The sequence below is a fragment of the Paramisgurnus dabryanus genome, chromosome 24 (genome assembly GCF_030506205.2).
Source record: "Paramisgurnus dabryanus chromosome 24, PD_genome_1.1, whole genome shotgun sequence".
NCBI classification, from domain to species: domain Eukaryota; kingdom Metazoa; phylum Chordata; class Actinopteri; order Cypriniformes; family Cobitidae; genus Paramisgurnus; species Paramisgurnus dabryanus.
Genome location: NC_133360.1, coordinates 13,698,644 through 13,725,310, shown reverse-complemented (window position 1 = coordinate 13,725,310; position 26,667 = coordinate 13,698,644). Strand labels below are relative to the sequence as shown.

Below are 26,667 nucleotides of genomic sequence, written 5' to 3'. Positions count from 1 at the left end.
TCTTTATGACGTATGCAGCCTGCAAATGCGACCCTTCGGAGGCTGCAGCCTTCAGGCTGCTTGCGTGACCTTGCTGGGTCTCGTGACGTGATCTGGCAAAGACCGCCATCTAGAGTTTCCGGCCAATACAAAACTTTTATTAAATTAAAATAATACATCTATATTTTTAGAAATTAACTTCACAAGTCTAGTTGTTATAATTCAAAATTAATATAACTGAGATTTCAAATACGTCTGTACACACTAGCTAATACAAATTCGATTTATTTTCCTTTTCTGTTTCCTTTTAACGCCTTTCGTCAAGAACATTAGAACCTTTCTTTAAGTTTACTTAAAATTAAAGTTATAACATGGCAGGTGTTTCATGCTACTTCAAAATGAATTTTGATCGATTTTATCGCTACTCTTTTGAGCAGGTCTATCTCAATTGTATCGTCTATGAGCTAGTCAGGTCTGAACCAACATGGCGGCCCTCAGCACGAAGTAACGCGGTGGTTAAGAACTACCATGTCAACATGTCACTGTTGAGACTGTGTGCCTTTTCAAAGGGTTTAACGCGCAGTTTTGCGGTTGACAGATGTGTGCGACTCCTGGATGCGGATTATTGCCGCCCGTGTCTCAAAATAAGGAACAATGGAGGGAGGCAAATACAAGGTAATGATAAAACTGTCTTATTCGTGAACATGCTGTCATGTGTCATGTCCTTCAGTTCATATTAGTAGTAACCTTTTAAGTTTTAATTGAAACAAATTATACAATATATAAGTGTATGAGGAGGCATATTATATATGCTAAATGTTAGTCGCAAAGATAAGTAACGTTAAACTTAAAGAATGTTTCAAGACCTTTGTTTACATGTCAAAGTTATTCACATTATTGGTGTCGATAAGATGTTATACTGTAACTGTCTGTCACCACAAACGATAACAGACAAGATATATTTGAGTCTTAGCATAGCAATATGTTAAACCTTTGTATTTGATCTATTTTTCCTTTCCAAGGCAAACCATGGGCATCAATTTACCAAAGAAACTATTCTGCCATCCCTAAGAAGGAGGATGGGAAAAGAAGATTGTGGGAACAGTCTCAATTAGTGGATGGTATGGTTGTTTTTCCTTTTGTTTTCTCCTAATATTTCCATACATTTACAGAGGTTTAATGTACAGTGTTATAATCATATAATATTGTTGCATTGTCTGTTATTAAAGTACTTGGTTTTACAATAAAATTATTATATTTTTTAAGGTTTTGATAAATCTGCAATATGTAATTTCTCAATTAACATTATTGATTGTTTTGCATTAAAGTAACTTGATAACTTGAAAAAAAAAGGTTAAAAGTGGCAGTAGCTGGTTTAAGCCGGTCCTCCAAGCCTGGCAAAGTGACAAAAAGTTACCAAAACATAGCAAAACTAGCTTGCTACACCAGATGAAACCAGCTCACCAGCTTATGTTAGTTTTTTTTTAGCTGACAAATTATCTATTTTTTTCTTACAGTTCTGGAGGCCAGAATCCAGCAGCTGCAATGCGACGTCGTTGTAGACGTCAAACATTCAAAGGTTCAACTTGTCAAAGCCCAGCAAAAAGGAAGGGGGATTTCACATGGAAACAGTATGAAGAATTTGCCGCCTGCTAAAAAGGGAACCGCCGAAAGTGGCTTGTCTTTAAAAACCCACGCGAGCCGCTGGATGGAGAAACTCAAGCGTGAAAAATGGAATCAATCCAAAAAACAAACTGCTCACAAGCCAGCTGCGGGTAAAAGCGGCAAAGGGGGTTTGATGCTTCCTGCTACATCCACAAAGACCATCACAACAGTTAACAAAACTAAGAAGAAACCTAAAGTAGAAGATTCAAAACCTCAAGTAACATCTTCCAAAGGTAAAGAAAGAGGCCTTCAGAAAAAGTCTAAACAGAAGTTTTCAGGAATGCAGAAGGTCTCAAACATCTCCGGCAGTAAAGTTGGTGGCATTTCGGAGATGTCCACAAAGAAAGAACTAGCATTGGCTGTCGATAAAGAATCGGCGGTTGAGGAGGAGGTAGATTTTGATAAAGAGCACCAGCAACAGGGTGGAACGACTGCTCCAGAAAAGCTCCTGGAGGACAAGGAGGGGAACCGCTATGGAGATCCCCAGCTCAGAGTGCGCTGTTACTTAGAGGCGTGTGTGTTTATTGATGATGTCGCTCGAGCTCAGAACTGTCTTTTGTCTCATCACCGACACCTATCAAGACGCAAGCAACTGTCGATCGGAGCCTACAACATCGTTATGAGGATGTGGGCCAAAAAAGTACGTACCTGTATGCAAATCTCTGTATACTTGTATATAGCAGATACAGCTCACTTTTCTTAAATTATGAATATGTTTCATTTGAACAAAAAACTTTAACTGATTGTTTAGGCAATAGACATTTTGAGTGATGTCTATCAACCAGAATATCATAGATATACCCTTAAAAGGTCAACATTTTTCTCTATAATGTAATTTTATTTCTATTTGCGCTTTGAAGGGTTCCATCAACCACATCCGTCGCTTGTTCATTCTTATCGAAGAAGCAGGTCTCAAACCCAACGTCGCATCTTACTGTGCGGTGCTGGAGTGTATGGGCCGCATGCACGAGTGCTCATCATTGATCATTAACAGGTGACCATAATTTTTATCCTTTTAGTCATACGCAAGTGTGGGTGGAGCCACCAGATGATGTCCTCAGTCCTCTCTCTGATGTATATAATTAGGAGGTTTCAACTTAGATTTGTGTCTTGTTTTCTGTGTTATTGATGAAAGGCGGGGTGCATGATCTCTGTAAGCCAATGTCGACATTTGAAATCACCTAAACAAACACACCCCTACCCCAATAGAATCTGGACCTTCTTTTTATAAATCTGCCCCACACATACACAACCCAGGGAATGATGTCGGTTAGCAGACACGCCTCTTACTGCTGATTGGCTACAAGTGTGTTTTGGTAGTCGGCCCGACTCCCTTTTCCCAAAATCCTGTTTTTCAAAAATTAGGCACCCCACCTTTAATATCACTATACAGTAACTTACAAATTTACATCTCACTTAATAAGCATTTAAGTGTTAAGCCAAATCATGACAGCCTTTAATGTACTAAGGAGGTTTATGCACAGCATTAAGAAATGTGCATTATGACAAACATTTGGTTTTCATGTGTTAATCTTTACTTGATGAGTGTCACACTGGTTATTGTATTGTCGCTCTTTTGGCACAATTTCAGGACATATCACTAGATGTCAGTGTTGCAGCATCACTAGAACAAAGACTGCCTTGGTTTTTTGTTATGGTATTGTCACTCACTGTAAAGTCCATATAAAAATGTAGTTTAATTCATAAACATGCAAATGTGTGATGGCACTCGCATAAAAGTCTTTCGGTGAATACATTTCTTGTGCTAATTTTTTCCTGCATAAGATTATTCTAGGCCAGCCTTGACCGTATCTAAAAATAGAAAATGAAATTGTGGTCATTCATCTAAATAGCATTAACTCTGTGCCCTGCCAGTTTCTCTCTGGTCATCTATTTGTTTTGTGAGCTGCTCATCTTTTGTTCGAAGAATTTAGCTTTGCACCTCATCTTGCATTCGATAAGAGCTTGACAGAATGAGGTCAGATCAAACCAACATTATTTTGACTACTTTTTTATCCTTGTAGCTTCATCTTTTGTGGTGCTATGGGCATACTGTATTTTAATTTTCCCAATTATAGAATAGGAGTTTTTCCATTAAAAAATTATCTTGGTGCTTTTCTGTACACAACTCACTTGCATGATGCTAAGGCGTTTTTTGGTCTGGTTAGTAAGGCAATGTAATACTGTTGCTAAGGTATTTTGAGGGGCTGCTATCCCATTGGCAAGTGGTTGCTAGGATGTTGCTAAGATATTCCAAAGATATTCCAGGCAGTTGCTTGCTTACTGGTACAACCCCCAGAGTATAAGTCTTTGCAATATTTTGGTCCGTTAAAATAATTTAAGGTGCTTTTCACTACAAATAATGATTTTCAAGAAAAAAATTCTTAGTATTTTTGTCTTGTTTTCAGTAAAAATATCAAAAAATTCTTAAATTAAATTAAGATGCTTTTTCTTGATGAGCAAAATGACCCAAGTAAATAAGTCTAGTTTTTAGACCAAAAATATCAAATGTAAGTGATTTTGTGCATAAAACAAGCAAAAAATCTGCCAATGGGGTAAGCAAAAAATCTTGAACATTTTTCTTAAACACAAAATTCAAGAAAAAATTCAAGAAAAAATTTCTCATCCCATTGGCAGATTTTTTTGCTTGTTTTATTCACAAAATCACTTAAATTTGATATTTTTGGTCTAAAAACTAGACGTTGGTTCGCTTTGCTCATTAAGAAAATACATCTTAATTTAAGAATTAAATAAGAACTTTCTGAAAACAAGACAAAAATACTAAGAAATTTTTTTGCAGTGTTGGTCCTTTTTCACTTTGGTGATACAAGACCAAGATTTTCGTAAAAAAAATAACTTTTTGTGTACCATGGCATAAAAAGTCATACATTTTGGAAGCAAGGGTGAGTAAATAATGACAGCATTTTCTTTTTGGATTTTTGGGGTGAAATATTTATTTAAATTCATTGGTCTGTCTGTTGGTAACACTTTACAATAAGGTTGTATTTGTTGACAACATTCTGGCATCATTTCCTCCTCACCCTGAAGTTGTTTCGAACCTGTATAAATGTCTTGTTCGGCTGAAGATATTCTGAAAATTTTTGTAACCAAGCAAATCTGGGGCACCATTGACTTCCATAGTAGGAAGAAATAATACTATGTATGTCAATGGTGCCTCAGATCTGTTTGGTTGCATACTTCAAAATGTCTGCAGCAGCAGAACAAAACATTTATTTGTAACCACATGAGAGTGAGTAAATGATGACAGATTTTAAATTTTTGGGTGAACATTAGTTAATGCGCAGTAAAACATAAACAATTGTCTCGCTCATTGATAGTTTGTGATAGCTAATGCATTTACTAATATTATACAACCTTAATGTAAAGTGTTACCTGATTGTTTGTAAGCCTGCATATGTGCTTCAGTAAATGCTAAAGGTGACAGCTTTTATGGCAGATGTGGCAGATGGCTGGGAGATCGATCATTGTAAGCTGATGCTGTAAGCTGCAGTAAAAATCGTCTTTTTGCAACCCTAATGGAGTCGTCTTTTTGACCCATCTGTCTCTTACTGTCTCTTACTGTTTTCCAGCCCTTGTCCTATTTTTCCGGTTTGTAAGACTACCATGACTACTTACTGAATAGTCATGGAATGTCTAAAACGTTTCGGTCTGTAGGAAGGCAGGTTTACCTGACCCGATCATATGGCGGGTTTTGGAGGCGAGCAGCTGTCAATGTGGAAAGAGAAGCTCAAAAAGCAGTCAAAACTGGAAATTTTGACTTCTCATGTAATACATGTGCTGTGTCTCAACTTGGGACAGACACCATATTTATTTACAAATTTATTTTACAAATTAAAATGATGCTGTGTCTATATTATTTCTATTGTACTCTTAAGTTGAAAATAAATTTTTCGATTAGAAATAATACTAAAATTTAGGAACTTAATATAACCTAACAAACTACTTTATGTTGATCCATCACATTGTATTTTAGTTTTTCATCCTCATCTGTATTTGTCTCCTAGAATTCTTCAGGTTTACCATGCTTACAAAATTATATGTATGCTACATATCCTATCTCCAAGTGAGGTAGAGATGTATTTGTACCTTAACCATATCCTTACAAGGCCTCCTAACCAACCTGAATGAATTCATCAGCTTGTTATGCATCCACTAGAGGGCACAAAGGATTCATTGTCTGTATGTTTTATTGCCAAAAGAGCCTGTTGCTTGGGACAACCATTGAGACATCACTTACCATTGAGACATACAAGCCTTAGGAAAAACCCTCTGTCTTGCAGCCATTCAGAAATATAAAATATATCTGCCGGTTATGATAAATAAAGAGGACTGTTCGCAATGGACTGTTCTGTCAGGCTTTGTATTAAAGAATACACTGGCTTTCTTGAATCCTTGATTCTGATTGGTCGACTGCACAGCTTTGAAATAGGTGCAGGTTTGTTGATTGCATTACAATTTCATGTCATGGAGTAGTCATGGTGGTTTGTTTTATGCAAAATAATTGATTTGTTGCATAAGGAGTTGTACACACTAGACTAGAAGGATGGTCAAATAGTCATCCAACAGCTAAGGTGGACGACTAGTTTGTCAGGGTTTTTTGTTTTGGAATTAATTAATTAAACTGATGTTTAAAAATATCACATCTCAACGCTGGATATGGCAATTAATATGGTGGTTCAATTCTTATTTATGTTTTTGATTTGATATCAATTCGTTGTGGGCATTTCATAAAAAAAGAAAAAAGATTGCACTAGAAATCAAATCAAGGATTTTCTGAATCGATATTGTTTCGTTAAATAAAAAAATTGCACATTAGTTATCAATTCAAGGATTTCTCAAATCAAAATTGTTTTGTTAAATGAAAAAAAATTACACATGAAAATATATAAAATTACTAATGTTCGCAAAATATATAAAATCGCGAACATTAGTAATCAATTCAAGGATTTCCTGAATTGATATTGTTTTGTTAAATGAAAAAAATATATAAAATCGCACATTAGTATGCATTTCAAGGATTTCTCGAATCAATATTGTTACGTTAAATTAAAACAATATAAAAATAACACAACAGTAATCAATTCAAGGATTTCCTGAATCGATATTGTTTTGTTAAATTTAAATAATATAAAATTTTCACATAAGTAATCAATTCAAGGATTTCCTGAATCGATAGTGTTTTCGTTAATTAAAAATATATAAAATTGCGCATTAGTACTCAATTCAAGGATATGCTGAATTGATATTGTTTATGTAATTAAAAAAATATTAAAATTGCACATTGGTATTCAATTCAAAGATTTCCCAAATCAATATTGTTTCGTTAAAATATATATATAAAAATTGCACATTGGTAAGGATTTCTCGAAATGATATTGCACATTAGTAATCAATTCAAGGATTTCCCAAAACTGTATTGTTTTGTTAAATTTAAAAAGCATAAAAATTACACATATGTAATCAATTCAAGGATTTCCAAAATCGAAATTGTTTTGTAAAAAAAAAAAATATTTAAAATTGCACATTAGTAATCAATTCAAGGATTTCCCAGAACTGTATTGTTTTGTTAAATTTAAAAAGCATAAAAATTCCACATAAGTAATCAATTCAAGGATTTCCAAAATCGATATTGTTTTGTAAAAAAAATATTTAAAATTGCACATTAGTAATCAATTCAAGGATTTCCTGAATCAATATTGTTTTTGCTAAATAAAAATATATAAAATTGCACATTGGTATTCAATTCAAGGATTTCCCGAATTGATATTGTTTTGTTAAATTAAAACATTATAAAAATTTCACATGTAGTCAGTTCAAGTATTTCCTGAATCAATATTGTTTTCGTTAAATAAAAATATATAAAATTGCACATTGGAATTCAATTCAAGGATTTCCTGAACCGATAGTGTTTCATTAAATTAAAGCAAAATAAAAATTGCACATTAGTAATCAATTCAAGGGTTTACCGAATCTGTATTGTTTCGTTAAATTAAAAAGCATAAAAATTACACATAAGTAATCAATTCAAGGATTTCCTGAATCGATTTTGTTTAGTTAAATAAAAATATCTAAAATTTCACATAAGTAGTCAATTCAAGGATTTCCTGAATCGATATGGTTTTTCGTTAAATAAAAATTTATAAAATTGCACATAATTAATCAATCCAAGGATTTCTTGAATCAATATTGTTTTCATTAAATAAAAATATATAAAATTGCACATAAATAGTAAATTCAAAGATTTCCTGAATCAATATTGTTTTCTTTAATAAAAATATATAAAATTGCACATAAGTAATCAAAGGATTTCCTAAATCGATATTGTTTTATTCAATAAAAAAATATATAAAAATTGCACATTAGTAATCAATTCAAGGATTTTCTAAATCGATATTGTTTTATTCAATTAAAAATATATAAAAATTGCACATTAGTAATCAATTCGAGGATTTCCTTTATTTATTATGTGTAACCTAATATTGTGCTGTGCAATAAAAGTGCTTTTTTATTGAATATCTGTCAGTGAAGGCAGGCCAACATCAATTATTTTTTATTCGCACCAACTACACCTCTCTTTTTCTTTCGTTCCAAGTGATTTAATTTATATTCTGCCCACAACTGGAACATAGCTTTACTCCACAACACCCAGCAGTCCAACTGCATGGGTATCTGACTTTATATACTTTTTAGTTTGAGTAAACACAGACTTGTAATTCTTGGATACATGGCCATGGCCTATCTGACAAGACCAGAGGTAGCAGAACGTTCTGTTCAAAATTGCTCCGTGTCAATGCAAATATTTGATATTCCACTCCTGCACCCTGCCAGTCTCAATGCTGTGAGCCCAGGTGCTGCGGCCGTGGACGTTTTATAATGTTTTCCTCTGCATTTGGATTATCAATGTCCCCATTTTTTTTCAACAAATGACTTACTGTATTTGCCTACTGTTGCACTTCGTCCTACAATTGAGACAAACTTGAAGTTAAGTGGCTTCACGGTCCAAGAAGACCACGGGAATCTTAAGTGCCCTTTCTGAAGGTTAAATAATCACCACACATGATAAAGCTTTGAGTGAGCTGCGTACTAAGTCATTTAAGATTCAAGACTATCTGAGCATAACAGTGGAGGAATGGCTTTTATCTACAGTACAGTATATTAAAGCGGAAGTGTGGCATTTCTGTGGCACTGACATTACCAATTAATACTGCCAGCTTTGTTTTCAGGCAGATTCCCTAAAGTCACATGATTTGTTAAGCTGGTTAATGCTCACACAAACAAAACAATTTTTTGAAAGCATAATAATCCTTAGCACACTTAGCCCACAGCTTTAATTATTGTTGACCAAATGATGTCTGTTCTGGTCCATATAGGTGCCTGGAGCAGATGGCGATGGACGGCATATCTGTGGATGACGTGTTCAGAGAGTGTGTGTTCAAACAGGATGAGAGAGATATGGTTCTGAGAGCAGTTCGATTGGTGCAACCCGAATACCAACCCCAGTTATCCAAAGATCAGCCGCTCTGTTCCCTACCACTGGTGAAACAGTTCTATGCTAAGGTAACACTTTCTTTGTTTCCTGCATTCTGTCTGTTTTATTCTGTTGCTGTCTATTCTGTTCTGTTTTTAATTTTGTCTGTTTTACTCTACTCTGTTTTTTTACTGTTTTCAGTTCTCTCCTCTTCCATTTTTCTATTCTGTTTTACTGTATTCTGTTTAACTCTATTATGTTGTATTCATTTAGTCTATTCTATTCTATAAAATTCTATTTGTTTTATCTATCCAGTAATATTCTGTTGTTTTCAATTCTCTCCTCTTCTGTTCCTCTATTCTATTCTGTTCTATTCTATTCTATTCTATTCTACTGTATTGTATTGTATTTTATTCTATTCTATTCTATTCTATTCTATTCTACTGTATTCTATTCTATTCTATTCCACTGTATTCTATTCTACTGTATTGTATTCGGTTGTGTTCATTTTGTCTCTACTCTACTCTACTCTACTCTACTCTACTCTATTGTATTCGGTTAAACTCTATTATTTTGTGTTAATTTTGTCACTTCTACTCTACTTTACTCTACTCTACTCTACTGAATAGCATTCAGTTAAACTCTGTTCTGTTATATTATTTTCTATTTTATTTTGTTTAACTGTATTATTTCAACTCAGTTATGTTTTGTTCATTTAGTCTATTCTATTATTTTTGTTTTATCTGTCCAGTTCTCTCCTGCTGTTCTCTATTCTCCCCTCTTCTATTTTTCTGTTTTGTTGTGTTATATTCTTTTCCATTCCATTCTGTTTTACTGTATTCTGTTTAACACTATTATGTTGTATTCATTTATTCTATTCTATTCTATTCTATTCTACTGTATTGTATTCTGTTGTGTTCATTTTGTCACTTCTACTCTACTCTACTCTACTCTACTCTACTCTACTCTACTCTACTCTACTCTACTCTATTGTTATTCGGTTAAACTCTATTTTGTTGTGTTCATTCTGTTTTATTCTGTTTTACTGTATTCTATTCTATTCTATTCTATTCTATTCTATTCTATTCTATTTGTTTTATCCAGTTATCTTCTGTTGCTCTCAATTCTCTCCTCTTCTATTCTTCTGTTCCTTTATTCTATTCTATTCTATTCTATTCTATTCTATTCTATTCTATTCTATTCTATTCTACTGTATTGTATTCTGTTGTGTTCCTTTTGTCACTTCTACTCTACTCTACTCTACTCTACTCTACTCTACTCTACTCTATTGTTATTCGGTTAAACTCTATTTTGTTGTGTTCATTCTGTTTTATTCTGTTTTTACTCTATTCTATTCTGTTAACTGTATTCTATTCTATTTTATTGTATTCTTTTATCTCTATTATGTTGTATTAATTATTATATTTTATTATACTCTATTTTATTTGTTTTATCTATCTATCTCCTCTGTTGTTCTCGTTTCTCTCCTCTTCTATTTTTCTGTTCTGTTGTGTTCTATTCTTTTCTATTCTATTTTGTTTTACTGTATTATTTTAACTCAGTTATGTTGTGTTTATTTAGTCTATTTATTCTATTCTGTAATATTCTATTTGTTTTATTTATCCAGTTATCTTCTGTTGCTCTCAATTCTCTCCTCATCTATTCTTCTGTTCCTCTATTCTATTCTATTCTATTCTATTCTATTCTATTCTATTCTATTCTGTTCTATTCTACTGTATTGAATTCGGTTGTGTTAATTTTGTCACTTCTACTCTTCTCTACTCTACTCTACTCTACTCTACTCTACTCTACTCTACTCTACTCTACTCTACTCTACTCTACTCTACTCTATTGTTATTCGGTTAAACTCTATTTTGTTGTGTTCATTCTGTTCTATTCTGTTTTACTCTATTCTATTCTGTTAACTGTATTCTATTCTGTTTTATTGTATTCTTTTATCTCTATTATGTTGTATTAATTATTATATTTCATTATACTCTATTCTATTTGTTTTATCTATCTATCTCCTCTGTTGTTCTCTATTCTTTCCTCTTCTATTTTTCTGTTCTGTTGTGTTCTATTCTTTTCTATTCTATTTTGTTTTACTGTATTATTTTAACTCAGTTATGTTGTGTTTATTTAGCGTATTCTATTCTGTAATATTCTATTTGTTTTATCTGTCAAGTTCTCTTCTGCTGTTCTTTATTCTCCCCTCTTCTATTTTTCTGTTCTGTTGTGTTCTATTCTTTTCTATTCCATTCTACTGTATTCTGTTTAACTCTATTATGTTGTATTAATTTATTCTATTCTATTTTATTCTATTCTATATGTTTTATCTATCCAGTTATCTTCTGTTGCTCTCAATTCTCTCCTCTTCTATTCTTCTGTTCCTCTATTCTATTCTATTCTATTCTATTCTATTCTATTCTATTCTATTCTATTCTATTCTATTCTATTCTATTCTACTGTATTGAATTCGGTTGTGTTAATTTTGTCACTTCTACTCTTCTCTACTCTACTCTACTCTACTCTATTGTTATTCGGTTAAACTCTATTTTGTTGTGTTCATTCTGTTCTATTCTGTTTTATTCTATCTTATTCCGTTCTGCTGGACTGTATTCTATTCTGCTACACTCCTATTCTGTTGGGGTCACTTTGTCAATTCTATTCTATTTTATTCTATTCTGATGCTGTCTAATTTATTATATTCTATTCTATTCTGTAATATTCTATTTATTTAATCTATTCAGTTCTCTTCTGTTCTTCTCATTCTCACCTCTTCTATTTTTTGTTTCTATATTCTATTCTGTGATATTGTATTATTTTCTGTCAAACTCTTATTTTGTTGTGTCCATTTGATGTGTAGTATTCAGATGCTTCTATTCTATTCTCTCATGTCATGTAATTTCCTGTCATATTCTCCTATTGTGAATTCTGTTCTATTTTATTTTTGATCTATTTAGTTATCTTCTGTTGTTCTCAATAATTGTATATTCTATTGTACTTTTCCTCTATTTTATGCGTCTACTATTCTGTCCTGTTCTATTTTGGTTTGTGCTGTGATTTATATTTCCTTTTTATATGAATTTCTATTTATGCGTTCAGTCATTTAACTGGAGCTGTTTATGCTCTACATATATCACCCAAATCCTTAGACCATGCACATTTTATCACTCATAAAAGACCTCGTTCTTATTCACATACTGTTCTTTTGGAAAAATAAATCCTGTCTTACACAAACACCATCATCTTTATCATTCAATTACTGTAATTACTTTGTTAGTGAGCCGGTCATAAAATAACGTAATTGGACCGCAAAAATGTCGATACGAAGACCATGGAAATAAAACACCAGATGCTTGTCACCTGTCATCTTGGGTTGCATTAAAAGACCTGCCTGAACATGTCTGTGTGACAAAAAGCCGAGTCTTACAACCATGGCAGCTGTCATCTGCTATGAAATTCCTCCAGACAGAAGTATCCAGACTATTTTTGTCCCCACCGCGTATTGTTATAAAGCCAGTCTACCCCAAAACCAATTTCCCACTATGCCCTTTTTCCCTGTTGATTCATTACCACAGGTGCACATGAGCCCATTTGTAACCCACACCCACAACTTTTTTATTTGAATAGAAACTTCCTGGGAAGTTGGCAGAAATTGGGTCATCTGAAGGTCTGAGCTGAAAGTGACCAAGCTAGTTGATGTGATATTAGTTTATCACAGTCTCTTAGTCTGTTAGTAATGCCCAGTTAGTAATGCAACACTTTTTTACACTTTGCTGTATAGGCATTTGCATAATATAGTACAGAATATGGTTACAGATAACACATTGCCCTTTCTTGACCCTTAGACTTACAGAAGCCCACAGAAGCATCTGCCTCTACATTGCACATGGGCTCAAAATGACACAGAGGTCTCCGCACGTGTTCCTGTCAGGCGGCAGTTTTGTGGAAATATGGGCTTTTGCCTAGCCGTCCCTGTACACAACACTGAACCTTGTGTTCCTTCTGGCCGGGTTGTAGTAGTCATCGCCGCCGGCATGATTTATCCTGCCATAACCTTTTGCTTACTTTGGCCGCCGTCCATGTGATCTCTGTCGAGGACAGATTTAGCAGTCTTCCTCTCCGTTCCTGCTTCCCTGGCGAATATTAATGCCCAGACCGAGTTGTCCTATCGAAAGTCTTCCATGATTTGTTTGACTAATTTCCAGATGTCTGTGCGAACCGCTGACTCAAATAATAAACGGCTCTACATGTCGGCGTGCGGCTCGCGTTGACGTATTCTCCGCACCGCTTCGCAGGCTGTTGCAGTAATATATGCCTTAGTTACATATACGACCACCCATTTGGCTGTCAGCCAGACCGTTCCAAGAGTTCATGAGATCATATCACGAGTCCAGGGCTGCCACTAGAATTCATAGGGCCCAAATGTGTTTAATCACCCAGGAAAGCTTTACAAGTTACTAGCAATGCTATGGTTACGTTAACTCATATGTGCACTTGCTCTGCTCGTATTTCCTCTAGGCCTGGAGCAGTTTCATATTTTTATTTATTAATGAAGTGTGAATAGTATCTGCATTAGTCACTTGTATGTTTGTGTTAATGAGTTTTAAAGCCTTGTAGGCTTCACATGCAGTTATGCGTAAGCAGGCAGTAATATTCAGTATAAAGCCTCTGGCTGTTATCATTCCTATGCTCATTATTTAGGGAATCGTCTAGGGTTCACATATAGTATCACTACACACGCACAGCTCACTTGATCTGCCAGGGAACGTCAAAGGATTTGCTTTTCTCATAATGTTATGCAATCTGATACAATGCTAATAGCAGTTCAGATAAAATACACGTCAGTGCATGGTCATAGCAAACTTATTCAATTAAAACTGTATCTTGAAAATACTGCCAATTCATGGGAATTTCTTTAGCAAATATAGATTTTGCTAACTGTGGTATTCAAATCGAATTTAACTCTTTCCCTGCCAGCTTTAAAAAAAGTTGCCAGCCAGCGCCAGCATTTTTTTATATTTTTAACAAAAGTTTAAAGGTCACGTTCTTCCTGATCCCATTTTTTAAACCCTAGTTAGTGTGTAATGTTTCTATAATAGCGTAAATAATAGCTGTAAAATTATAAAGCTCAAAGTTCACTGCCAGGCGATATATTTTCGCCTTTCAAAGCCTACAGCGAACGGCCGGTTTGGACTACAGTCCTCTACTTCCTGCTTTAATGACGTCAGTAGAACAGTTTTTTGACTAAACTCCGCCCACAGGAATACGTCAGTCGTCAGATAAGCTAACGGCAAGCTCTAAGCTGCTATCGAATCACAACACACTAAACAAACTACACAATCAGAACTCGTTACGTATTTCTGAAGGAGGGACTTCATAGAACAAGGAAGACATCAGCCTGTTTTTAGGACTGTGAAAACCGCGGTATACAGATAAGTAAATTGTGTGAAAAATACCGTATTTTTTACCGTATTTTTTACAATACCGTATTTTTTAAGTTCTGGCAGGCCAGAACTTGACATTTTTGCGATCATAAAAAACACCTGGAAGGCCTGAAAGAGATCAAGCCTCAGCCAAGTTAGAAAAAGTAACATAAAAGTAACTTAAAATTAACGTAAGGATTACTTTCCATGAAAAGTAACTTAAGTAACGCAATTAGTTACTTTTTTGGGGAGTAACTTAATATTGTAAGGGGCCAGTCACACCAATAGCGTTTATGGCAGTTGCAGGCGCCTTTTTTGAATGATATTCTGTGGGCAGGGCGCGTTTGCGCGCTGTTTATGCGCCGAGCGCCTTGCGGTTTTTTGCCGCCTGCCGCGGACGCGTTTTTGAAGGAGCGCTGAGAGCGGAGAAGCGCCCGACGTCATTCGTGTCTTTCCATTGTCCAATCGAATGAGGGGAGAGGCGGGCCTTACGTTGTGGCGAGGGAAGTTTACAGTTGCTTTGAAGAACCGGACTCCACTCGCTCACTCTCTCCTGCGTGTTTGTGCACCTCTCATCCTCAAACAAGGTCAGAGCAAGCGTCCTCTTTTTAAAGTTTCTGCTGATATGACAGTTAACAGCAAAAGAGCGCTCACGCTTCAATATTTGATTGACAAGACAGCTGACTCGGTGGTTGCTTAGCAATATGAAAAGCCGCGTCGCACTGCTCTTTTTTTAAAAAAGGCAGTGCGTCGCGCCTTGCGTTTGCAAGCGTTTAAAGCGCTTTTGGTGTGACTGAAGCCTAATGCATTACTTTTAAAAGTAACTTTCCCCAACACTGAGCGCCACCTAGTGGATAATAGCGAAAATGGTTTGCTCTAAAAACTCGTCATTGGCAGGGAAGCGTTTTGTCACAATTTACAAAATAACTCGTCAATGGCGGGGAAAGAGTCAAAGGTGCACTGGGTAGATTTTAGCGGCATCTAGTGGTGAGGTTGCGAATTGCAGCCAACGGCTCAGTCCACAGCTCACCCCTCCCTTTCGAAGCACATAGAGAAGCTACGGTAGCCGTCACAGTTGTCTGAGACAACATAGTGCCATCTGTAGAGCAATTTGTCTGTTTAGGGCTACTGTAGAAACATAATGGCACAAAATAGCGGCTCACATGTAAGGATGTATGTAGATAAAAATGGCTCATTCTATGGTAATTAAAACATAGTTGTGTATATTACATTGCATTTCTGTCAATATATCATCCTAAGACTTACACATGGTACCTTTAAATCTCACATTTGATTCTAATGGCTTTCCTCCATCCTGTTGTCCACCTCACCCTCCAACCCTTTGTTTTATAGAGGGAAGGGGTCACGTATCCTAAGTTGGACTTCAGCCTGGCAGAGCTGCAGGATCGGTTCAATCATCAGCTGGCTATGGAGTCGGCAAACACTGTCACCATCGACTCCGTGGAAGCCATAAAGCCCGTCACCAGCCACATGGCCAAAATGGTACGAAACCAAGATGCAGCAAACAATTTGCATGTTTGTGATCTGATGTGATTTAAAGAGCAAAAGCACAGGCACCAAATACTGTATGTAGACTATATAGTAGTTAGTTTTGTTTTTATATGATAGAGTATTGTGCAAGTTTTAGGCCACTACCAGCCTTGTTGTTTTAGCAGAATGTCCGTCTACATGTGCTTTTCGCATACTTTATTTAGATACAAACAGAAAATACAGGATTTTAAAATTCCTGCTATTTTGCTGTGATTTCTGAGACTGATAAAAAATTGTGTATGGTCAGTATACTATTTCAAAAACAACAAATCTACTGGTGGCACGGTGGCCTAAGACTTTTGCACAGTACTGTACCTTTATATATTAGTGACTGTTAGCTTTGGTTTTTATATTGTATGATTAATGCTGGTTCATGAGCCAGCATTAATATTTGGTGTGACATGAACTGAAATATACGTGGCGTGAATCCTTAAACATAGGAAACTATTATAAAAAGGCATTTAAAGGTCTAATACACGCGTGGTGACTCCCAGATGTTTCTTGCAGTAGTCAACACATCATATTTTTTCAGACATGCACCTACGCTGTCATATTGTACGTTGTCTAAATGCAGACATGTGTGAAAGTTTCCACCTTGTGCGTTGGCATATTCACACAGTCCAGTTTTTTTCTCCGTTAGCATTTACCTCCACTGCCGTCCTCCGCCTGTGTTTTTTTTTTACTGTAAAGAGAGAAAGGTCCCCGGCGGTCCTGCAACATTTGCAGTAGACTCTAATGAAATCGAAATGCATTGTAATGCGTCCCATTTGAGCCTGGTGAAAGCGTCACCCTTGCTTTGCCGGGTCATCATGTCTGATCTGTGTCATTTCTGAGGGAAAGAGAAAAGCACCCCATTAAAGAGATGGCCCACTTTCAGCTGGGCGGGAATGGCTGCATGCTAGATCCAAAACTGTATTGCATCTACATATACATGAGATTTTAATTTAAAGTCGTAATTTGTATGAATGGAGAGTATGTAGTGTAATAAATATGCCGCAGACAGCAGCTGCGTAGAGTAAATAGAGTAAAATATTAAAGGGCACCTATTATGGTCTTTTTGCAAGATGTGATATAAGTGGCCAGAAATTGTCTGTGAAGTTTCAGCTCAATATACCCCACAGATCATTTATTATAGCATGTCAAAAATGGCCCTATTGGAGTGGGAGCAAAAATCCGCTGTTTTAATGTCTGTACCTTTAAAGCAGACATATCATGCTTTTAAATCTGTCCTTTTTACATATAAATCATCTATTTGTGGTCTATGTAAAGCAAAACTGCAATGCTTGGGTCTGAATTCCTCATTATTATAGCCCCACAGGCCCCCTTTCTACCCCTTTTCTGATGTGCATCTGAGAGCAACTCGTTTTGGTACTGTCTTTTTAAATGCACGTCATACCCTGCCCCCTCTCCAGGTTGCAGAGGTGACACTCGGTTAAACTCCACCCCGTTCGGCCATTTTTGTAGTTTTATAGCAGAGATACGATTATCTAGCTGCACAGAAACTTTTTATTTACTCGTTATTCACAAAATGTCAACAACGGAAGACTTGTCCATCCAGCCTTATATGTTCGCGCCAGAGTCGGAAACGGACTGAGAGGAAAATGAAGACGACGAACCTGCAGAACAACGTCTTCATATGGAGGTATCGCAATGGTGTGAGGCTGCAGCCTCCGGAGGTCGCATATCTAGGCTGCATACGTCATCAAGACGGTCTTATTTCAGAATATTAACAATTATAAAGTTTACTATTATTCTTAGTTAATCGTAAGTTGTTGTAATATGCTTATGACTTGCAAATGTGATGCTCAGTTAACTTAAACCAGGCTTGATGCCCAAAAGCGATCTCCGCAGGCTGCAGCCTTCGGAGTGAGAAACAGCACTGCTAAACCATGACCACCGTGTACTTTACTTTTTTACTTTAAGTTATAAACTGCTTACCGAAGTGCTCTGCTCGTCGTCTCCAAAGAAAGAAGTAATTGACCCCTCAATCAGACGAAGTCTATCGGCAAATCCTTCTTTATACTGGCGGAGATTGGTGAAGTAGTTATCCTTAAAGTGCCTCGGGCACACAAAAATGACTTTACCCACAGATGTGAGTACATTTCTTACGCTCTCGTAACTTCTGCATCCTTGAGCTTGGACTACAATATCGCAGCGAGAAATATAAAATGGCGGATTGCTCGTAGTGTTGGGCTGGAAGTCGATGTCCTTATTTAGCAGTTCCGCTGCAAATACTGTGACGTAATTGTTCAAAAAACGTAATAGATAATAGAACAATCAGAACCGATTGGAAAATATGACCAAAACAGAATATAAAGATATCAACAAAGCACCTGAAGAGACTAATTTCAACTTTTATGTACTTATAAACACTACAAATATACAACAAAATGCATTTAAGAGCCAAGAAAGTGGATTTAGCATGATATGTCTCCTTTAAATGCAATTGAGCTGCAGCTCCTCACTCCCTTACAAACAGACAGTGAGCACTTTCAGTTCAAATAGATCAGATTAATACAGTCTGAGACAATAGTATCTCACTATTGAGATATTGTGGACAGCGTACAACTCACTGAGGGCAGAAACTATGGTAATGCAGGACTGTAAGTGGGCGGGGCTTTATCAATGTGACCTCACATTGATAAGAGAATCAAAAAAGCATGTCTACTGAGATTGCTTTGGTTTAATGAGGTTTAAAAAAACAAGGTCGAAGGGTGGTTGTGTTCACACACTGCCAGTGTTAATTTTGGCAGCAAATTCTGATGTAGTCTTAGTCTTAGTCTTTTGAATAACACACCATTTAGTTTTTTCCTATTCTTTTTTTTTATTAGATTTTTTTTACATTTATGTATACATACATCTTACGACCAACAAGACAAAACATAAAAAGACCAACAAAGATTAAAGAGATAATAAAATAGTTGCCTAATTCTAATAGTGACAATAAGTCATAGTAGAAAATAATATTATAAAATAATTATTGCTTTTATAATATATAATGAATAAAAGCACAAAACATAAAAAAAAAAAAAACATACATAAAAAGGGTAAATAACATTTACAGTATCAATTCCAATACGCTGACCCCAATCAGATTTTACAATATATTGCAGTCTATGCATGTGTTCCACAGTCTTTCTAAATGCCTCTAAACATCAAATTCCTCCATTTTAAGAAATTGTACAAAAGGACTCCATATCTCCTCAAAAGTTTTATATTTATCCTTTAGAATGTAACATACTTTTTCCATGGACATAGTTGATGCCATTTCTTTAAGCCAGCGTCTTATGTCAGGAGCATTGACACAATTCCAGTGTAGAGAAATAAGCCGTTTAGCTTGTAATAAGCACATATCCAAAAAATAATATTCATGTTTTTTAAGTTTAACTTCCACAGGGTACAAATGAAGTATAAAAGTCAAGGGTGTTAACAATATTTTAATGTCTAAAATTTTTTCAGCCATGACCTTTACATCTTTCAAGAATTGCTGTATATAGCTGCACTCCCAAATACAATGAAAAAAAGTGCCCTTAGCATTGTTGCACCTTTGACACAGGTCCGGAATATTACTGTTCCATTTGTGCAAAATTACTGGAGTTACATAGGTCCGCATTAGCCATTTATATTGCAACAATTTCAATCGTGCACTCATTGTTTGAGTCTGGGTTTCTTTACATGCCTCCTTCCAATCACTTGTTTCAATGTCCTCATTAACATCCATTCTCCAAGCCTGTAATTTTGTATCCGCTGATTCTTGTGAACCTGAGTTCACTAGTCCATATAGCAAAGATATTAATCCTTTACCAAAACAGTCTTTTGTGATTTCCTTTTCTAGAACAGACAAAGGTGGAGTACCAAGGGCATTACTTTGTGACTTGTGTATAAAACTTCGTAATTGCAAATATTTGTAAAAATGTTTTCTTGGTACATCATACTTATTGACAATATCCTCAAATGTCATTAAAATATTGTTAACATATAAATCCCCTATTTTCGAAATCCCCTTTTCGGCCCATGTCTTAAAACCTGCGTCACATCGTCCTGGAATAAACTTAGAGTTGCCCCAGATGGGTGTAAAATAAGATAACCTGTTGGGAATTTTTAAGTATTGTTTTACATCAAACCATACTTTTATCATGTTTTCCACGATAGGATTTCCAATAGACTTTTTAAGATCTTTGAGGTCTGAGGAGTAAAGATGTAAATTTAGTGGTAGACCTGATTTAACGGAACATGATTCTATATTCATCCACGGGGGGTGGTTCTGGGGTGAAAAATAAAACATAATTGTTCTAAGTTGGGCAGCCCAATAGTACCACTGTAAGTTAGGGCATTGAAGTCCTCCCCTATCATATGGGAGGTATAAAAGGGAGAGCCGGAGTCGTGGACGTCTATTGTTCCAAATAAATTTAGTAAAGCTTTTTGTAAGATTTTTAAAGAGGTTTGATGGAGGAGGCATTGGAATGTTTTGGAATAAATATAAAAACTTTGGCAAGATATTCATTTTTAAAATATTTATTCTACCAATTAGGGATATGGGTAAAGATGACCATCTTTTTATAGACTGAGTTATATTGTCGTAAAGAGGGTTATAATTCACTTGAGGTATTTCATCTATCTTGGGTACAATATTAATGCCTAAATATGTAAAACATTCGGTTGGATTAAATGTTTTAACCAACCTGCTGGGACATTGTCTATCATTTTCGTTTAATAACATAATGGAACATTTGGATTTGTTAATTTTGTATCCTGAAATTTTCCCAAAAATTTCAATTAATTCTAATAATGCAGGTACAGATGAATCTAGTTTTTTTTTAAATAAAATAATATCGTCTGCAAATAAAGCAATCCTATGTTCCTCCTGTCCATTTGTTATACCCTTTAGACCCACATGACTCTTTACAGCAAGAGCAAAGGGCTCTATAGAAATAGCAAAGAGGAGAGGTGAGAGGGGGCATCCCTGCCTGCACCCCCTACCAATATTAAATGGTTTTGAGACCCTATCATTTGTCAGAACGGCTGCCATTGGTTTGTTATATAGTAACTTGATCCAACTTAGAAATTGTTTGCCAAACCCTAGTCTATCTAAAACTTCAAATAGATATGGCCATTCGACCCTATCAAAGGCCTTTTCTGCATCTAATGATAACAGGGCTGTATCTCTTTCTCCCCTTTGTTCATGAAGAATATTAAGAACTCTTCGAACATTATGGAATCCCTGCCTTCGCTGTATGAAACCATTTTGGTCAATTCCTATCAGATCTGATAATTTTGATTCAAGTCTTCTTGCTAGAATTTTACATAATATTTTTGTGTCCGAATTTAAAAGACTAATTGGGCGCATATTTTCGCATCTTGTGTTCGTTTTTCCCGGTTTTGGTAATAGTGTAATTAGTGCTTCTCTCATCGAGACTGGAAGTATTCCTTCATGATATGCTTCTAAAATCATATCCAAAAAAGGTTGCAATAATTTTCCTTTAAATTTTTTATAAATGTCTATAGGAAGACCATCAAGGCCTGCTGCTTTCCCAGATGTCATAGAGTCAATGGCCTCGTCGATTTCCTGCACTGTTATAATTTCGTCTAAACTTTTGTAGGATTCCTCTGATATCTGGGGTAAATTTAAATTATCCAAGAATTGTGTTTGAATATCCAAATTAGCGGGACGTTCCGAGCTATACAGATTCTTATAGTAATTACTAAATGCTTCGTTAATTTTTAATGGATCTACTATATTTTCCCCTGCACATTCTATAGTTATAATCGCACGTTCTGTTTGGCGCTGGCGAATGTGCCATGCAAGTAGTTTTCCCACTTTATCCCCCTGCTCATAGAAGGCACTTTTTAGCTTTAAAACTTTCGCTGCTGCTCTATTTGCAGACAAATCATTATATCTGGATTTAAGCAAAAGCAATTGTTTATGAGTATCTTCTGAGTCGTTTGAGTTATGAATCACTTCTTTTTCTAACTTTTGGATCTTGTTCTCTAATTCTATCAATTTTTGTTTGGACCTTTTAGCTTTGGAACTACAGAATCCGATAATTTGACCACGAATGTAGGCTTTGAAAGCTTCCCATCTGACACAAGCTGATGTTTCAGTTTTATTGTATTCAAAAAAATAATCAATTTGTTTCCCCAAATACTCTATGAATGATGGGTCCCTGAGCCAACCTATCTGAAGACGCCACCTAGGAGGTTCTTTTCTCCAGTTAGTGCAGCTGTATACTAGTTCTACTGCTGCATGATCAGATATAACTATGCTGTGATATAGAACATCATCTATTCTATTCAACATTTGTGCTGATATTAAAAAATAATCAATACGAGCATATGTTTGGTGAGCACCTGAGTAACATGAATATGATACTTTTGCAGGATTGAGATGTCTCCAAATATCTAAAAGATTGAGGTCTTACATAAAATTATGAAGTACTGACCTGGACTTGGTATGTGTATTATCAATACTAGTAGAGCGGTCTTTCAGCGGATCTAGTGTACAGTTCATGTCCCCTCCCATAAGGATTTGTCCTGACAGATTAGCAACCAATAGGAATAAATTCTTGTAGAAGTTTGGGTTATCATCATTCGGTCCATAGACATTGATCAAGTTTATCTTTTCTGAAAACATAACACCTTGTAAAATAATATATCTTCCTGCTGTGTCTTTGATTGCCTTCTGAACTTGTACTGGAATAGATTTATGGATTAGTGTCATTACCCCTCTTGCACCCGATGTGTGACAGGCAGCGAACACTTGACCTGGCCATCTCCTCCTTATTCTAATTGTATCTCCCATTACCATGTGGGTTTCCTGTAAAAAACTATTTTTGCTTGTACAAGTTTAATTCTATCCATTACCTGCCTTATTTTTTTTATATTACCCGGCCCTCTGCAGTTCCATGTTACAAATGTTATTTTATTTATATCTCCCATTATTTTTATCTTTTGGTCTATGGAGTGTGTTTGGATTATCATGCATATACATATCTAGGTCCAAAATGTTTTTACCCAAAAAGAAAAAAAGACTACTAATAAAAAAAAGACATTGACACTTAACATCGAACACACACAACATACATTTAAGGTTGACCAGTAACTTTTACACTCCTTAGTCAACTCCCCCCTCCCTCTTATTCCACTCCTTATATGGGTTTGCCTAATCCACACACCTGTGAGGAACTAACGTTATAAGAACTCTACGAACTCTGTTGTCGCAACCCATTCTGCTTTTCCATTCCTACGTATTTGAACAACATCCAAACTTAAACACAAATTAACAGATTTTTAACAAAGTACCTTATCATAACTTTTGTACAACATCACTGGCCTGAGCCAAATACACCTTGTTTTCAAATATACTCCCATTTATGAACGAGAACTGAGAACCCAACAAATAAACAGTAAAAATACTTTGGGAACATTGTTCCGGAAAATTCCTGCCCCTATTTTAATAGGCCTACCGTCAATCTTTGCTTAATGATTCAATGAAATTTTCCACCTCGGATGGGTTCTCAAACATTCTGGACCTGTCTCGATGAGTAACCAGAAGGCGTGATGGGAAGACGACCCTGTGTTTACTGATTCCCAGGTCTCTTAATTTCTTTCGAACTCCGTCGTATGCTCTCTGCTTCCTATGAACCTCGGCCGACACATCCAAGTAAAACCGGATACTGTGGTCCTTGTATTGAATTGAACCTTTGGCCCGTGCAGCTCTAAACACTTGCTCTTTTTGCTTGAAGTTCAAAAACCTCATAATAAGTGTTCTTGGCGGAGCTGGAGCATCTCGATTGCCATGGTTGTCTCCTTTGCCACGCATTTGCCCCACTCTGTGTGCTCGTTCTAGAGTCAGTGGCTCGTTTACATCCATTTCCAAAACTCTTGGAAGCCATTTCTCGAGAAACGCGCACGCATCATTGCCTTCCTCTTTTTCTGGCAGGCCCGTCAATCGCAAGTTGTTCCGTCGACTACGGTTTTCCAAATCGTCAGCCTTTTCTGTTATTTTTTCCATTTGTGATTGTAGTGTTTTAACATGGCCCTTAAGTTGCACGATTTCGTCCTCCGCACCAGAGATACGCTCCTCGGCTTCTTTAACTCTCTCAGTCAGTTCTTTGATCACTGAAATAACCCCGTCGATTTTATTTGTGACTCGTTTCTCCATATCTTTGATAGCTTGTACAACATCGGCATTGCTAAAGCTGGAGTTGGATGATTTAACAGAGTCGCCGTCGCCATCCTCCTCCGTATCTCTCGTGTCGTCGTCAGTTTGACCCGAGCCCTGTTGCATATCTTGTACATCGTCTATTTTCCCATGCGACTTAGTCTTCCGTTTTGGTGACATTTTAACCCCACGTCTTTTTACACAAAATACTCTGCGAAACAGCACTGTTTTACGTAGGTTTTAAGGATTGTATTTGCAAAAATTGCAGGAGGGTTAACGCTCGCGTCTTCTCAGCACCACGCCATAACCGGAAGTCCCACCATTTAGTTTTAGTCTTATTTTAGTCATCTGAAATATTTTAGTCTTAGTCTAGTTTTAGTCGACGAAATATCATAAGAGTTTTAGTCTTAGTCTAGTCTTAAGTTTTTTAGTCTGTTATGGAATGGTATTAAGGTTTGAATATGCAATACAGAGACAGATTTAATGGTTGTTATAGAAAACACGTATTTTATTTTATTCTTAATATCAAAAAACTGACCGTGGCTTTTTCACAAAAGATAATATCACATAAAATAAGCATAACGCCCGCTCTACCTAAAAAATATACATGGTCCCTGAAAAAGATATGCCTTCTCCCTAAATGACATGCACACACAGATACACACGCGCGCAGACACACAGACAGAGACACACACACGCACTTACACACGCACTTTGTCCAGTCATGTAAAACCACAATATATACTATAATAGTAATGTTACACATTTCATTCAATTTGAGGACACTGAATATTTATACTCAGTATTAATTCAGACAATCCAATACAATCAATACAGTTCAGATGTGTATTCCATTTGTTTCTATGTTATTCCAAGATTAGCAAAAACACGGTGGTTTATCTTATAAAATAACCTTAGCGTGCATGTTTACCTTTGCATGTATTTCTGGATGAGTCATCTTTACAGGCTGTCGTCTTGTCATATTTGAAGTGTGATCAGATTAGACGCTAGCTCTGACATTGTTGTTGTTAATGAGACATGTCTTCGGATCGGGTGCACCGCAAAACGTTAGCGTGTTGCTAACGAGCGAAGTCAACTGAAATCTGCCAAAGCTGGGTAACGAAGATTGTACAACTAAATATAATGTAAACAACCTGTTGTGAAAACGAACTTTGCCGCGGGTTTTTAAAATGCCTCTACTGCCTGCGTAGATCTACCTACCCTCAAAGATTCGCTCTGATTGGATCCCACAAAACTTTCCCCACAAAATGAGTAGCTCTGATTGGATCTCTTCTCCATTCGTCCCTCCCTAACATTTTCGTCTTATTTTTATTCGTTGACTAAAGTGTCAGTTATATTTCGTTACAGTCTTCGTAATCATATCTGACTTTTATTTAGTTTTTATTTAGTCTTCGTCCGTGAAAAAAGGTTCATTGACGAATATTTTTCGTCATCGTCTTCGTCAACGAAATTAACACTGCACACTGGTAACACACATTATGTCCAAGCACCTTGTAAAAGTGGAATTTGCACAATAGGTGTCCTTTAAGAAATATATGGGTTGCATTTTACATTAAAATGCAATTTAAACACATCCCACCCTAATTTTAAATTATGTTATGTAAAAAAAATTTTTTTTCTGTTGTGCTACAAAAGATACATTTAACTATCTTCATATATATATAATCATATATATGTCTATTTTTAATGTCTTCTGTGCTCAGTGATGTTTTTAATGGTACTAAAAAAGACTTATTTTTTTATGCAAAATACTATTTTCCAATTTAACCACCCATCCATTGCACACATTCAAACCTCTTTTTCCAAATCCCTGTGCAAGTCCAAATGATGCAAGGCCTATGAATTTTGTACTTTTGAATGATGTTACACGTATGCAATAAAGCACAGAAGATCAATGTATATTTACTTGTATATTTGTACAGAGAGAATTATTAGCCACGCAGCGGACGCATTGGGAAAAAGTTCTGCTTCAGGCTCTGAAAGACAGGAAACAGATATTAGCCAATAACAGCCAGAGGTGCTGGAGTACCTGTATATACCCTTACATGTCTATCCTGGATGACAAGGAGTATGTGAACATCATGCTGCAGGTATTTTCAAACTCTTATTCAGTATGATATTAAAGATGCATAATAATATTGTTGACTCATGTGGGTGTACATAACTTAAAAAATATTTGTCAAGACTACTTTCCATTTCTTTAGGTATATACCCTATTCATAAATTATTCATTGCAACTTTTAGACAATGCTTTACAAAGTACCATTAGTGCTATTTCATAACAATAAGTATTCAAGCGACTAAAGCTTATAATCCTATGTGTGTTAAATAGTGTTAATTTCCGGACTATAAGTCACTCCAGAGTATAAGTC

General features: G+C 35.8%; 1 protein-coding gene across 1 annotated transcript in view; it reads left to right on the top strand.

Moving 5' to 3' along the window:
- Positions 1 to 461: 461 nt before the first annotated feature.
- polrmt (polymerase (RNA) mitochondrial (DNA directed)) overlaps positions 462 to 26,667 on the top strand; it is a 76,101-nt gene continuing 49,895 nt past the window's right edge. The window contains exons 1-7 of the mRNA XM_065246356.1: positions 462 to 654; positions 1,002 to 1,100; positions 1,497 to 2,284; positions 2,505 to 2,638; positions 9,036 to 9,222; positions 15,916 to 16,065; positions 26,218 to 26,385. Coding sequence (XP_065102428.1) covers positions 516 to 654; positions 1,002 to 1,100; positions 1,497 to 2,284; positions 2,505 to 2,638; positions 9,036 to 9,222; positions 15,916 to 16,065; positions 26,218 to 26,385 — 1,665 coding nt within the window. The 5' untranslated portion in view covers positions 462 to 515. The remainder of the gene's footprint in view (positions 655 to 1,001; positions 1,101 to 1,496; positions 2,285 to 2,504; positions 2,639 to 9,035; positions 9,223 to 15,915; positions 16,066 to 26,217; positions 26,386 to 26,667) is intronic.